This window comes from Myxocyprinus asiaticus, chromosome 6 (assembly GCF_019703515.2).
Source record: "Myxocyprinus asiaticus isolate MX2 ecotype Aquarium Trade chromosome 6, UBuf_Myxa_2, whole genome shotgun sequence".
Classification (NCBI taxonomy): Eukaryota; Metazoa; Chordata; class Actinopteri; order Cypriniformes; family Catostomidae; genus Myxocyprinus; species Myxocyprinus asiaticus.
In genome coordinates, this window is record NC_059349.1 from 50,934,555 (window position 1) to 50,948,103 (window position 13,549).

The 13,549-nt window shown below is 37.4% G+C and overlaps 1 protein-coding gene across 4 annotated transcripts in view; it reads right to left on the reverse strand.

The window, feature by feature from the left end:
* Nucleotides 1-6,755: 6,755 nt before the first annotated feature.
* The window catches only part of chico, a 32,580-nt gene continuing 25,786 nt past the window's right edge, over nucleotides 6,756-13,549 (reverse strand). For 2 of the 4 annotated variants that reach the window (XM_051701792.1, XM_051701790.1), the window contains 2 exons: nucleotides 9,437-9,699; nucleotides 6,756-8,847 (listed from right to left, as the gene is read on the reverse strand). In XM_051701792.1, the coding sequence (XP_051557752.1) occupies nucleotides 9,475-9,699 (225 nt within the window). In that variant the 3' untranslated portion in view covers nucleotides 6,756-8,847; nucleotides 9,437-9,474. Of the gene's footprint in view, nucleotides 8,848-9,436; nucleotides 9,703-13,549 lie in introns of all 4 variants that reach the window. The other 2 variants (XM_051701791.1, XM_051701789.1) reach the window with 1 other exon arrangement.

The window sequence follows — 13,549 nt, forward strand, 5'->3', positions numbered from 1 at the left end:
ATGAGCGCGAATGGACGCATTCGGCACATGCGCAGTACAGTTGCTTTGTTATATGCTACCAGACGTTAGAGGGCAGCACCGTGTCATTTACTGAAGGATAAAGAAGAAGAAAAACTGAGGATATGGCATTAGAGGAAGCAAGACCAACAACAACAAAACGAGGGAGAAGGATATGTTCTTCGACTACTGCTTGACCGTACAGCCCAACTGTGTGTATTGCCCCCTAGTGGACTCTTCTATCTCAGCAGTCAACCTTGCGCATGCGCGTTTGTGCGTGGACATCCGTGGACACTCCTGATGATGAAAACTACGTCACGTGGACTGTGCGCAAACCGTCACAGAACACAGACAGGTGAAGTATACTTTGGGCTTTACCCTCCTGGTTAGCGCCTGCCTCCCATGCTGGAGACACCGGTTCGAATCCCGCTCTGAGCGGGTCTAGCAGGGCAGATTACACATGCTCACACACTCAAATAATGTAGCCTACATCCTAGTAACTGTAGTATATGACAAAAATACCATATTATCCTTTGTTATTACAATAAAACTGTGGTAATTTGTATTTGCCACCAATGTCACCAATGCAAGAAATTAGCCTAAATAACAGAAAGATACATTTCCTACACTGTTTTCAGAAATGTATTTATTTATATTCTATTTATTTGGATAAGATTGCTTGTAATGTGAATTAAAAGTGATTTGTTCATATTAGTTTGTCACAAAAGCCTTCCTGCAACATTCTGGGAACGTTGGTTTATGGTTATTTAAAAAAAAAAAAAAGAAAAACTTTAAATAGAGCTTTCCTAGAACGCTAGCATTGGTTCACACACACACACACACACACACAATAACCAAATGGGAACCATACGCTAACGTTTGGTGAACGTTCTCTGTTTACTAGGTTACAAACGCTTTGCGAATCAGTTCGACAGAATCACTGGATGAAACAGGTTCAAAGGAGTCGTTTGTTCGCGAATCGGACTCTACAGTCTGTGACAGCGAGCCAAATTGCAGCCAGCGGGCGGTGGATTGGGTTTTTGAAAACTCTAAAATAAATATACGAAAGATTGAGATTGAGAGGTAAGAGATCAGAAGAGAAAAGTAAATGAACAGTTCTCAGTGGTAGCCCACACTGACTGTATCATTGTGCCTGTGAGTTTGACATTAACTTGGCGGGGAATGGAAGCTGCTTTTAAGGTCGACCGCTTACATTTGCTGTATAAAGATACCAACCTAATTTGGTTGCAAATATTTTTCTCACTTGCATTGTTCAACAACTGAACACAATGTACAAACATTGTTCTTTCCACAATGGGGCGTACAGGATCGCCCTCATTGGCTAACGACATGAAAGTCAAGGCCAATGAGTGACCTGAGCGCCCACGTTGGGTCATGACACACACTTTGATCTGGACCAATAGTGAAACAGGACTTTGCGGTCATTGCAGCATTATGGGTAATGTAGTCCTTTGCGTTCAGAGTCGCCACATATTAAATATGGAAATGAGAGTGAAGCCAGCCAGGAAGCGTGTTGAAATATGTGAATGATAATGATTCCCATTTACAGTCTGTATTCAACATAAGTATCCAACGTGAGTATACAGAAAGAGAAAACGGAAATGATGGTGTGAATTTACAGTTTAGCTAGCTAGGCTAATAGTAGTCTTCAAGATCAGTATAATTCCTATGCAGTAGCCTACATTTTCTTGTAGCCATTATGTGTTTAATATAACTCTCAGTCCCTCACTGATTAATGGCTAACTTCAGCTCTTTATTTCCATACTATTATACATCATGTTTTTTTACTTTTGCTGTTGTGTAAATACTTTAGTGATACTTAATAAAGTAATTAAGTAATTAATAAAGATTTAGTGCCTCAGCTTGACCAGAGATTGTATAAGAATATATATATATATTTATTTTTGAGTGTATGTAACCGTGTTTCCACTTTTACAAGTTAAGGTAAGTGGTTCCATGAAATTTAGTTATCTACATTTGAGATATACGAGTTAAAATACATATTTTCAATTATGTTGGGTAAAGTGAGTAAATACAACTAGATCAAATCATGTTCATTCTACTTAATTAAAATACATAAATGATGCGGCTTCATGCAACTTTTTTAAGGGATAGTTCACCCCAACGAAAATTCCTTCATTATTTACTCACCCTCATGCCATACCAGATGTGTATGACTTTCTTTGTTCTGCTGAACATAGAAGATTTTTAGAAGAACATCTCAGCTCTGTAGGTCCTTACAATGCAAGCGAATGGTGACCAGAACTTTGAAGCTCCAAAAAGCACATAGAGGCAGGATAAAAGAAATCCAAATGACTCCAGTTGTGAAATCTATATCTTCAGAAGCTATATGATTGGTGTGGGTGAGAAACAGATCAATATTTAAGTCCTTTTTCACTATGAATCTCCACTTTCACTTTCTTCTTTTGTTTTTGGCGATTCATGCAGGGAGCAGAATTTATAGTAAAAAAGGATTAAAATATTGATCTATTTCTATCATATCACTTCAGAAGACATGGATTAAACCACTGGAGGCTTGTGGATTACTTTTATGCTGCCTTTATATGCTTTTTGGAGCTTAATTTCTGGCTACCATTCACTTGCATTGTGAGGACCTACAGAGATGAGATATACTTCTAAATTATTAGTTTATGTTCAGCAGAAGAAATAAAGTCATACACATCTGGGATAGCATGTGGGTGAGTAAATGATGAGAGAATTTTCATGTTTGGGGGAACTATTCCTTTGAGTATTTTCCAAATGTAATCCATTGGTCAGCAGGGCACAGTTGTAGCAGGATAAAATGGGTGCTTTGGTGTTTTCATAACTCCCTTCTAACATACAGTTATTGCATCTGCTCAAACACTGAGCGAATATTAAATTCTTGATAACTATACAGAACAAGGTTGACCTTAGTAAAGCTTAGGAACACTCATCTCCATGACTGACTTCAAATAAAACTCTGTACTTTAATACAAAAAAAAGAGCAATTGAACAGAAGTGTAAACACAACTAATAGCCTTATTATTAACCAGCAACATCTATTTACATTCCACATAAGCTCCCATACCTTGCCCGGGCCCATAATTAAACATTCGGTGCAAGAAACAATAGCCACTCCCCCAAACACAGCTCAGCTGAAACAATTAATTTTTTTCTAATTGACTTTTTCGGGATTTTTTTTCCCCCAACACAGAGTACATTTCAACAATGCATGTCATGGGGTACAATTAATTAAAATGAAAAAAACAAACAAACAAAAAAAACATTTGCTAGCATACAATTTAGTAAGGGCCAAATTTTGTTTTTACAGTGCACTTACTTGCAATAGTGAGCACCCAAGACTAAACATTTAGAAATACAGCTCTATCGGCTGATATAAGGCAGAAGAAAAAAAAATGAAGCATGGAAGAAGATATCAGAGAGAGAAAAGGAGGAGAGGTGCAGCATGGTGGAAATAAAACCAGGATGGAAGGGTGACGATAGGCAGAGGATTGAAAAGTGAAAGACAGTGACAGCACACTGCCTGAAAGAGTTTAATGAAATATCTCTGCCATCAGCCACATCTTCATCAACTGAAGGAAATGTACGAGAGAGAGAAAAAGAGCTTAGACAGTTCTAACTGTATGCAATAGGGCAGATGGAGAAAGAAAGAATTAAGAGTTTGTTCAACAGGTCTTATGAAATCAGAATACTACACACAACACTCTGCCTAACTGTAAATGCAAAGCTATTATTAGAGACAGTCCACAGAAAATAGGCCTGGTTATTCAGCAAAACAAATCACTGCTCTGCACTTTGCTGCTGCCAAAACAACCATATTTCAGCACTGTTTAAAGGTGCTGCAAGTGATTTTTTTTTTTTAATATTAAATGACATGCAGAAAAAGTACTTATTACCTGTCAGATATCACTGAAATACAATGAAAAAAGGGAAAAGCAGCTTTATTGAAAATACTAAACCGGTACACTTGAAATCAACTTAATACATTTGTGTTTGAAATGAAAATACAATAATATTGGATAAAGTCCAAGTGATATTCAACACAGTTATCAAAAAGCACACTGTCTTTTTCCAGAGCAGCCTGTATTTCTCCTGAGGTTACCTGTGGGGTTTTTCTTTGTATCCTGAACAATTCTTCTGGCAGTTGTGGCTGAAATCTTTCTTGGTCTACCTGACTTTGGCTTGGTATCAAGAGATCCCTGAATTTTCCACTTCTTAATAAGTGATTGAACAGTACTGACTGGCATTTTCAAGGCTTTGGATATCTTTTTATATCCTTTTCCATCTTTATAAATTTCCATTACCTTGTTACGCAGGTCTTTTGACAGTTCTTTTCTGCTCCCCATGGCTCAATATCTAACCTGCTCAGTGCATCCACGTGAGAGCTAACAAACTCATTGACTATTTATACACAGACACTAACTGCAATTTAAAAAGCCACAGGTGTGGGAAATTAACCTTTAATTGCCATTTAAACCTGTGTGTGTCACCTTGTGTGTCTGTAACAAGGCCAAACATTCAAGGGTATGTAAACTTTTGATCAGGGCCATTTGGGTGATTTCTGTTATCATTATGATTTAAAAAGGAGCCAAAAACTATGTGATAATAAATGATAATAAATGATAGTGATCATATGATCACTATCCTTAAATAAAAGACAGTTTTATGCATGATCAGTTATATTTTCAAAATCAATGCCAAAATTTCACAATTTCTGCCAGGGTATGCAAACTTTTGAGCATAACTGTGTGTGTGTGTGTATATATATATAAATAAAATGCAGGGAAAAAAATGTAAGGGATTACGTACAATCAGCCGGTTGTTATCGTACAATAAACCCCGACAGTGATCAGGTCTTGTATCACACTGAATGGGTTTATTGTGTGATAACAACCGGCTGACTTTACATTATCCCACTTATTACACAGCTACTAACCAAATAAATAATGCAAAACAATGCATATATGTAATTTGAGAAGAAATTGCTGAACCTCTAAAATCCACCTCTGGTTTGCCTCGGAGTTCTGTTAGTATTTATTTTTTGAAAATGACCTGACTCGTCATCATTTAGCCTATTACAAGACTACTTGCCAAATAAACAATTAGATGGACATGAAGCATTGATTTACATTGAAATTGTGAAATAATGTGCAAAGAAATAAATAGCTGAACAGCTGAAATTCTGTTTTTTCTTTGAAAGACTGCTTAGTATGCATCTTATTTCAAGACTATTTACAAGACAAATAAATAAATGTATATGAAACACTGGTTTGAGTTTACATTATTTTAATAGCTTACTTGTAGAGATCGGGAAAGATTGAACAGATACCCGGATGAGCGGTCTAATACGTTGATGTGCAGTTGTTACAGATAAATATCAGACCTCTAGATGGCGCCATTGACCAATCAGAATAGAATATTCCAGGCAGCCATGTAATGTGCATTTAACGCATGTAATGTACAAGATATCTGGTTTATTACATGACCTATAGTGTAAAATAACGAGAAAAAAAAAGTTTGAAAAGGTTAAAGTGAAAGAAAAAAGTGCACATAAACAATGTAAGCAATATACAGGATATCTGGTTTATAACATGACCTATAGTGTATAATTAAATAAAAATGACCATTTTAAAAGGTAAAAGTAAAATGTGCATAGCCTATAAACAATGTGTAATATATCTTAAATACAATAAATACTTAAATATGACTAAATACAAATTCTTAAATTTCTTTCAGAATGTAAAAGTGAAAATATCTGCACATAAATACATAATATAGAAGATATCTTGTATATTACACCTATGATCTGTGGTGTAATGATTGATAATCTAATGACCTAATAGAGGCCATGCAGGGGCGTAGCAATCATTTCAAAATTGAGGGGGACATCATGTTTAGTGCAAGACGAACATAAATACTGTATATAAGATACACATATTTTAAGGGCTGTCAATCAATTAAATAACTGAATCGATTTAATAACCTGATTGTTAATGAATTTTAACTTTTGCATTTACTCATTTACTGTATGAAAGACAGTGTAAACACATTTGCCCCATGAAAAAAATGTGAGGGACGAGCTTTGGTTTTATTGAAAGTGAGGGGGACACGTCCCCCGCATATTCTACGCCCATGGGCCATGTCTTGTGCTAATGAAACAGCAGGTTAATGGTGTGTTTCTAAAAGCAATGAGCCCTCAATGTGTTGTGTCTGGAGGACTCGAGCTGTGTGCATTAAAATGATACACACTGATGAATTATAATTCCTACCAATTTCACACAGTTTGCTCATCATAAAATGAAGCTGCATAAACATAACTAATAACAATTTCTGCATCATGGAAGATGTAGCCTATATTCAAATGCCTAATATAATAATCTTGATGACGTGTTTAATGTTGACACACCACCTTATGCTATTAAACAAAGGATTTAATTTCAAATGTATTATTTATACAACACCACGACCCATATTGTGCAATAATGTAAGTCGACCCTGCAACCACCAGGACAGAAAACTGCCTCCTGAATAAAGCTTGCTTAAAGGAACAGTTCACTTAAAAATGAAAACGTACCCTCATGTCGGTACAAAACTGTTTGACTTTCTTCCATAGAACACAAAAGTAGATGTTACGAATTATGTTCATGATGCTTTTTTTCCACGCAATAAAAATAGATGGTGATTTGTGGGCTGATGCAGAGTTACATTTTTGTAAAAAATAACAACAGCATTGATAAAGGTCGAATGAATCTTTTATTTGTAAGGCACCATAAATACTTCCTTACTGCTCAATCTCTCATTCAGGTATAGTAAGTTTTCACATTTTAACCTTATCTTTTTCTTCCAACAATTTTCTTTAAATGAAGTAATAAAAGCTGTTTTCATCAACACAAACACCATACATTTCCATCAAGTACATCATTGTTATACAACACACACACACACGCGCACACACAGTCTTTAAAAATAACTACTACAAAGCTTAAAAATGTTGCAAATGTGTTAAAAGCACTGTCACCATGTAAAGGAGGGGCTATATAGAGAAAGAGGTGGAGTTTCAAGAAAGGGGTGGAGCATACATTGTGATCCACCTTCACATCATGCTCAAATGCACAAGTTGCACCTGACTAAAAAACGTAATATTACTTAATTGTGTAAGTAACATTTTGGGGTCAAAAGTTCCTTTCCACTGATGTTTAGATGAGTGAACAGAAGGTTTATCCGTTAGCAACTATAACTAGTTGAGACCAACCAATGAATATGCATCTAATTAAAACAGTAGTGTGATCATTTATGTAAATGATTATAGACTTCTGTACATCACAGCATTCGCAATTTAGAACTGCACTGAAAGTCCTCTGGAACACATACGTCATAAATGTAGCTTTATACATACAAAAATGTTTACAAAATTATATGTATATTGATATATTTATATGTATATAAACTGGCCCATTGCAACAGCACACATATTTGTACATACAATCACTCACTCACACACACACACACACACACTTGTCGTTTGTCTGTACTGTTTTGTTTGGGTGTTATCCGACTCTACGACTTTTTTTTTCTTTGGGAAATTGGTTTTGTGATTCAAGTGAATCAAACAGAAAAATATCTAAATATTAAAATAAAACACAAGTGGAAAAAGAAAAACCACACGAGAATTTCATTTAGAGATTATAATGATAGTATACAATCCAGATCAGATCTTAGTATGCATACGACCCATACGAGCAAGCGTTGCTTAGAATATATTAGCACTGGCGAGCTGAAAAATAATGAAAATAAAGGAATTATGGGACACACGCTAATACTTCCTGGACACATACAAGACATGAGTGTCCAGAAACACACAAGTAGAAAATACCCAATGCACCAGTGCTTATGTACAACCATAGGTAGTCTTGTCTTAACAACTTGGCTACATTCAGAATGGAATACTAGCATACTACACAGTATGTACTGTAAACTGCCTACTGTTTTTTTTTTTGTTTAATTAGTATGTGAAAAAGCATGCAATATACTACGATAAACATGTCAAACAATAAATCGTGTTGCATGTTTAAAAGGAATATTCTGTGTTCAATTAAAGTTAAGTTTAATCGACATCATTTGTGGCATTATGTTGATTACCACAAAAAACAATCTCGATTTGCCTCTCGTTTATTAAAGAAAAAGTGGTTGCAAAAAGGGTCTTACAATAGAAGTGAATGGGGCCAATTTTTGGAGGGTTTAAAGGCAGAAATGTGAAGCTCATTATTTTATAAAAGAACTTGCATTAATTATTTATTAAAACTTGTTTATTCTGAGCTGTAGACTTGTTTAAAGTGTTGTTTTCAGGGTTTGTTGACAGTATATCGTCATGGCAACAAGTTGTAAAATTGCATATACACAGAAAAGGTTAGTAAGCGATTTAATCACACTAAAATCAAGTTAACAAGCATATTGTTTACATCTTGTGGCTATACTTTTGAAACAGTGAGTATTTTAACGTTTACGGATTTGGCCCCATTGACTTCCATTGTAAGTGCCTCACTGTAACTGATTTTTAATCCAATCTTGAGTAAAACTGTACTTAACTTTAATCAGTCTGATCAAATAATCAAGAAAAATATCGTAAAATCACAGTTGATATTACTTCTGGTTCATTTATTAGAGTGGATACTAAGTCAATCAAGTCGAGCGCATTACATTGTAGGGTGTAGAATTTGGTGCACTGTGTTCTTCTGGTTGTGTACTGCACACTGGCAAATGTACAGTAGTAGTCATCCAAGTATTCTATGCATACAGGTAATGTGCATACGGTTCACAGTATACATACTGCAGAAAGAGTAAGAGAAGTATGTTAGTATGCTATTCCAAAAAAAGCAATTACAACTTATTCATCAATAACCCAACACACTCTCATTGGCTAAACAGTGACGCCTTCTGGTCACACATGGGACAATATCCAGACTGCAAACTAGGATTATAAAGATAAATAAAAGTCCCTTTACAAACTGTTTTTCATGAGAATGAGGACATGAGCCTGGGATCTTTATTTAATCTGTGCACTGCATGGGACAGGGTCTTTCTTAAATTTGCGGAAATTGCAAGTCTGATCACTTAGAAAATTAACAGCACATTTCTCCTCAACCAGCATGATTTGAGGTATCATTCATGCCTGTAGCACAAACTGTGCAGGACGAGTTACGCACCGTTGTGTAATACTTAGGGTGAGGGGTTTGTTCAAATCCCTCACGCTAAGTATGAGCTAAGGTAATAGTGCCTTAACAAGCACCACTAATGAAAAAGCTACATGAATGAAACTTTGCAGATTTGGGAGGAATGATTGGCTTTAATCATGTAGGAGACAAATGAGAAGAGAGCAGAGTGTTTGGATTCCTGTGGTTCTGCACTCTATACTTACAGAACTCATACCACAGAATCAAAGAGTCTCTACGAACGCTAGTCAGATTTGTCACCATCTTCGTCGCGGTGGCCGTCGGCCCCGTCACGAGAGCTCTTGTCGTCCTTGGCGAGATGTGCGTGTGACGCAAGGATGCTGGACAGCGACAGGAGCCCGGAGTTGGAGGTGACGGCGGGCATGGTGGGCGGGGTCAAGCCAAGGGGCAGAGGGGTCATAGGTAACGCCAAACCTTGGAGCTGAGAGAGCTGGTGAACCTGAAGCTGCTGCTGCGATAATACAAACAAACAAATGAACGGGCATGTGTGGAGGATACAGAGTGAAACAGATCACACACAGTTATAAACATTGTTTGGGCTAATGCGTTAATATAATCAGATTAATTTAACATCCAACAGCAAATGTTGTTTCTGTTAAAAATTATGGCAGTCACTTGCTTAAGCATGCTTAAGGCCAAAGTATACTTCGGTTGTCCGTGTAATGCTACGTTTTGTGCACAGTGCGCTTGACGCAAATTTCACGTCCATACAGGCGCACAATTTTAAAAGAGTATACTTTGAAAAGTGGAGCATTCGAGTGCGTTAGATGGCCCGGTACGTGGAAAAACAAAGTATACACTAGCCTTAAAGGGGTCATGAAATGGAGAATAACATTTTCCTTGATATTTAGACATAAGAGGTAACTGTACTATAAAAGCATACTGTACATTTCAGAACTCAAAACCTCCTCCCCAGTCTAAAAAGAGCATTTATAGTTACCACCCTCTTAAAACGTTTCATTTTGAAATCTGTATGTTCGTGACACTATGAAACATGGCTCATTTGTATTTGCACATCACACAACATGCGTCATCGCACCCTTGGCCCCGCTCACTGACGTGCAGTTCGAGAGAGGAGGCCTTGTGTGGCTAACTATTCCTAACATAACACCTAAGGGGGCCAATCTGGACTTTTTTGAATTATTTTGTATATAAACATGAACTACGCAGACTCTTTGACCGCTGCCATGTATCTCGCTTCTTTTAAAAGATGCGATGTCAAGTTACAACCCTGAAAGGCAATATGTGGCCTTGTTAGGAGATAATCAACTTTATTAGCGTCACCTGTGAGTGGTCATAATGATTTGGCCCATTAGTGTATGAAAACATGTACAAAGATGTGCCTCAGTGTAGGATGATTTTGTATGTATGTGCGTCTAGTTTCACCGCTCTTGACTATGGTGTGCATTTTTTTTCCGGCTCATGTCGTCGTGGATCGCTTGTGAACGGGACATAATACGATTCAAGCTTTGCAAAGGAACTGTTATTGAAGGATGGGGCAGTTAAAAACACTTGGACCCCATCAAAAATGCAAGTAAATAGTTTAATTCATGAATATTTCAAAAGTCATGGCTGTTTGATACTGTATGGTGCTGAGTGTTAACTGTTGTGCTTGAGATGAACAGTTTAATATATTTAGATGCAATGTGTTGGATGTGTGTAAACCCTGTTTTTTTTGTTTTATAATGTTGAGGGGCGTGTTCATTCTCTTCCGATTGAGTTTGCTGAATTTGAGGGGCTGCATGATGTTAGCCAATCATAACAGTGCGCGTTTATGTTGAAGTTTTACGGAGGCGCTTGGGCCAAAACAGAGCATTTCAGACAGAGGGCCACAAACAGGGTGGAAAATGATCATACATTAAAAAAAACGTATAACATTATCATTGGACCTCAGGGAAGATAAATTACAAAAAAAAATAGCACTTCAAGACCCCTTTAAAAGGCCAAAGTATACTTCGGTTTTCCGTGTGCCTCTACATCTCGTGGACTGTGCGCGTGATGCAAATTTCATCATCAGCACAGTACGTGCAGACTGCAAGCGCACACCCTAGGTTTTTTGGCCACATGGACAGTCTGCGTCTTTGCGTGTCGTCAGTGCACAGCACCTGCTGTTGACTGTACTAAGGAGCCAGTCGTAGTGTGCATGCGTCAAACGCGTCCACATGCGCTCACAGTCAAAAGAGTATACTTTAAAAGGTTGAGTGTCTGACCGTGAGCGAGATGTAAAGGCACGTATGCCAGAGCCTTTAGTTTACTGTCATTTTCTTTCCTACGTGGAGTACAAATAAGTTCAGCAGAATGTCCTGGCTGCTCTTTTTCATACAATGAAAGTAAATGGGGATGGGGGCTGTACGATATATTAGTCCATACAACTCGTAATCTATTTTACAAGTCTTCTGAAGCACAACAATATATTTGTGTGACAGACCAAATGTAAAGTTTTTAAGTTATTCACTGAAAATCTTCATCTCCACCAAATATCAGCATCTCCATATATTAAAATATATAGAGGAGGGTCAAAATGTCAATTTTTGCCTATGATTTCAGAGCAAACTTCAGGTAAAAAAAAATAAACTTAGAAAGGTGGCAACATAATTTTTTTATTTTTACACAGAGATAGATAGGTCTATTACTAAAATCAGTTGACTTCAGCACCCCTTGTTGCATTACATGCCAATGGTGTGTCCAAAAATGGGAAAACACACATTTTTGTGTTGTTTTTCCAAAGTTGGAGTGACTAGTCCATACATATTAAAGACGTCTTTGACAATTCTCGCATATTTTTTTTTATTTTTATCCCCTTTTCTCCCAATTTGGAATGCCCAATTCCCACTACTTAGTAGGTCCTCGTGGTGGCGGAGTTACTCACCTCAATCCCGGTGGCGGAGGACAAGTCTCAGTTGCCTCCGCTTCTGAGACAGTCAATCCGCGCATCTTATGTGGCTCGTTGTGCATGACACCGTGGAGACTCACAGCATGTGGAGGCTCATGCTACTCTCCGCGATCCACGCACAACTTACCACGCGCCCCACTGAGAGCGAGAACCCCAAATCGCGAGCACGAGGAGGTTACCCCATGTGACTCTACCCTCCCTAGCAACTGGGCCAATTTGGTTGCTTAGGAGACATGGCTGGAATCACTCAGCACACCCTGGATTCGAACTCACGACTCCAGGGGTGGTAGTCAGCATCAATACTCGCTGAGCTACCCAGGCCCCCACACATACGTTTTTTTTGAGCAAAAATATACACCAAATAAATAACCTTAGAAAAGGTGTCAACGTCATCATTTTACTTTTACACAGAATGGTATGTCTATTACTAAAATCAGTTGACTTCAGCACCCCGTGTTGAATTATATGCCAATGAAGTGAGTCCAAAAAACAAAAAAACATGTTTTTCCAAGGTTGGAGTGCCTTTAAATATATAACTCAAACTTCCCTCTTATGGGCCTATATACACTTACATTTCTGCATTTGGCAGACATATTTATCCAAAGTGACTTACAGTGCATTCAGGGTATACATTTCATCAGTTTGTGTGTGTTCCCTTGGAACAAATCCATAATCTTGGTGTTGCTAGTGCCGTGCTCTACCAGTTGAGCTAGAGCTGCAAAATGTTTCCCAATTCCAATTGGTGCAAACCAAATGTGGGAATAAACTAGTTCTTTATTGTCCAACAAAACAAATGTCTTGGGTACAAATAATGTTGAAACTAGAATTGTACCTTTATTCACATAAAAAACAATCATTTCAAAATCTTGATTTTCGAGAGTCTAATGCCTATATCTAGTCTTTAAATTTCACGAATTGTAGGGGCTAGAACCCCTTGGGCTAGAATCAAATTTCTTTTTTTCTCTGATTCTTTCAGAGCCCCCAAAATAAAATGCTCATATGGATTTCCATTTCTGCATGAAACATTTTTCCAATTGGATTTTCTTGGAACAACCTACTTTTTCGAAAGCATCATAGGCCGTGAATCGCATGGAATTTGGTATATATCATGTAGAGATGATTGTGAAAATCTTTTATCAAAACAAACTTGTTTAATTTAATAGTTTATAATAAATTATTGAATACATTTTTGGGTCTGGCCCATAATTACTCTCGATGTTTGTCTGCAGAACAATTCTTCTTACGGCTGTTAATATAACAATTAATCATGCCCCCATCCTGGTACGTAAATTCCGTAATGTTTTTAAGAATTTGTGGCAGTAGGGGGCAGTCAGCACTCCAGCTTTACAGGCAAAATGCCACATGGTTTCGATGCAACCAAAGCAAGATGCTCCAAAAGCGTCCT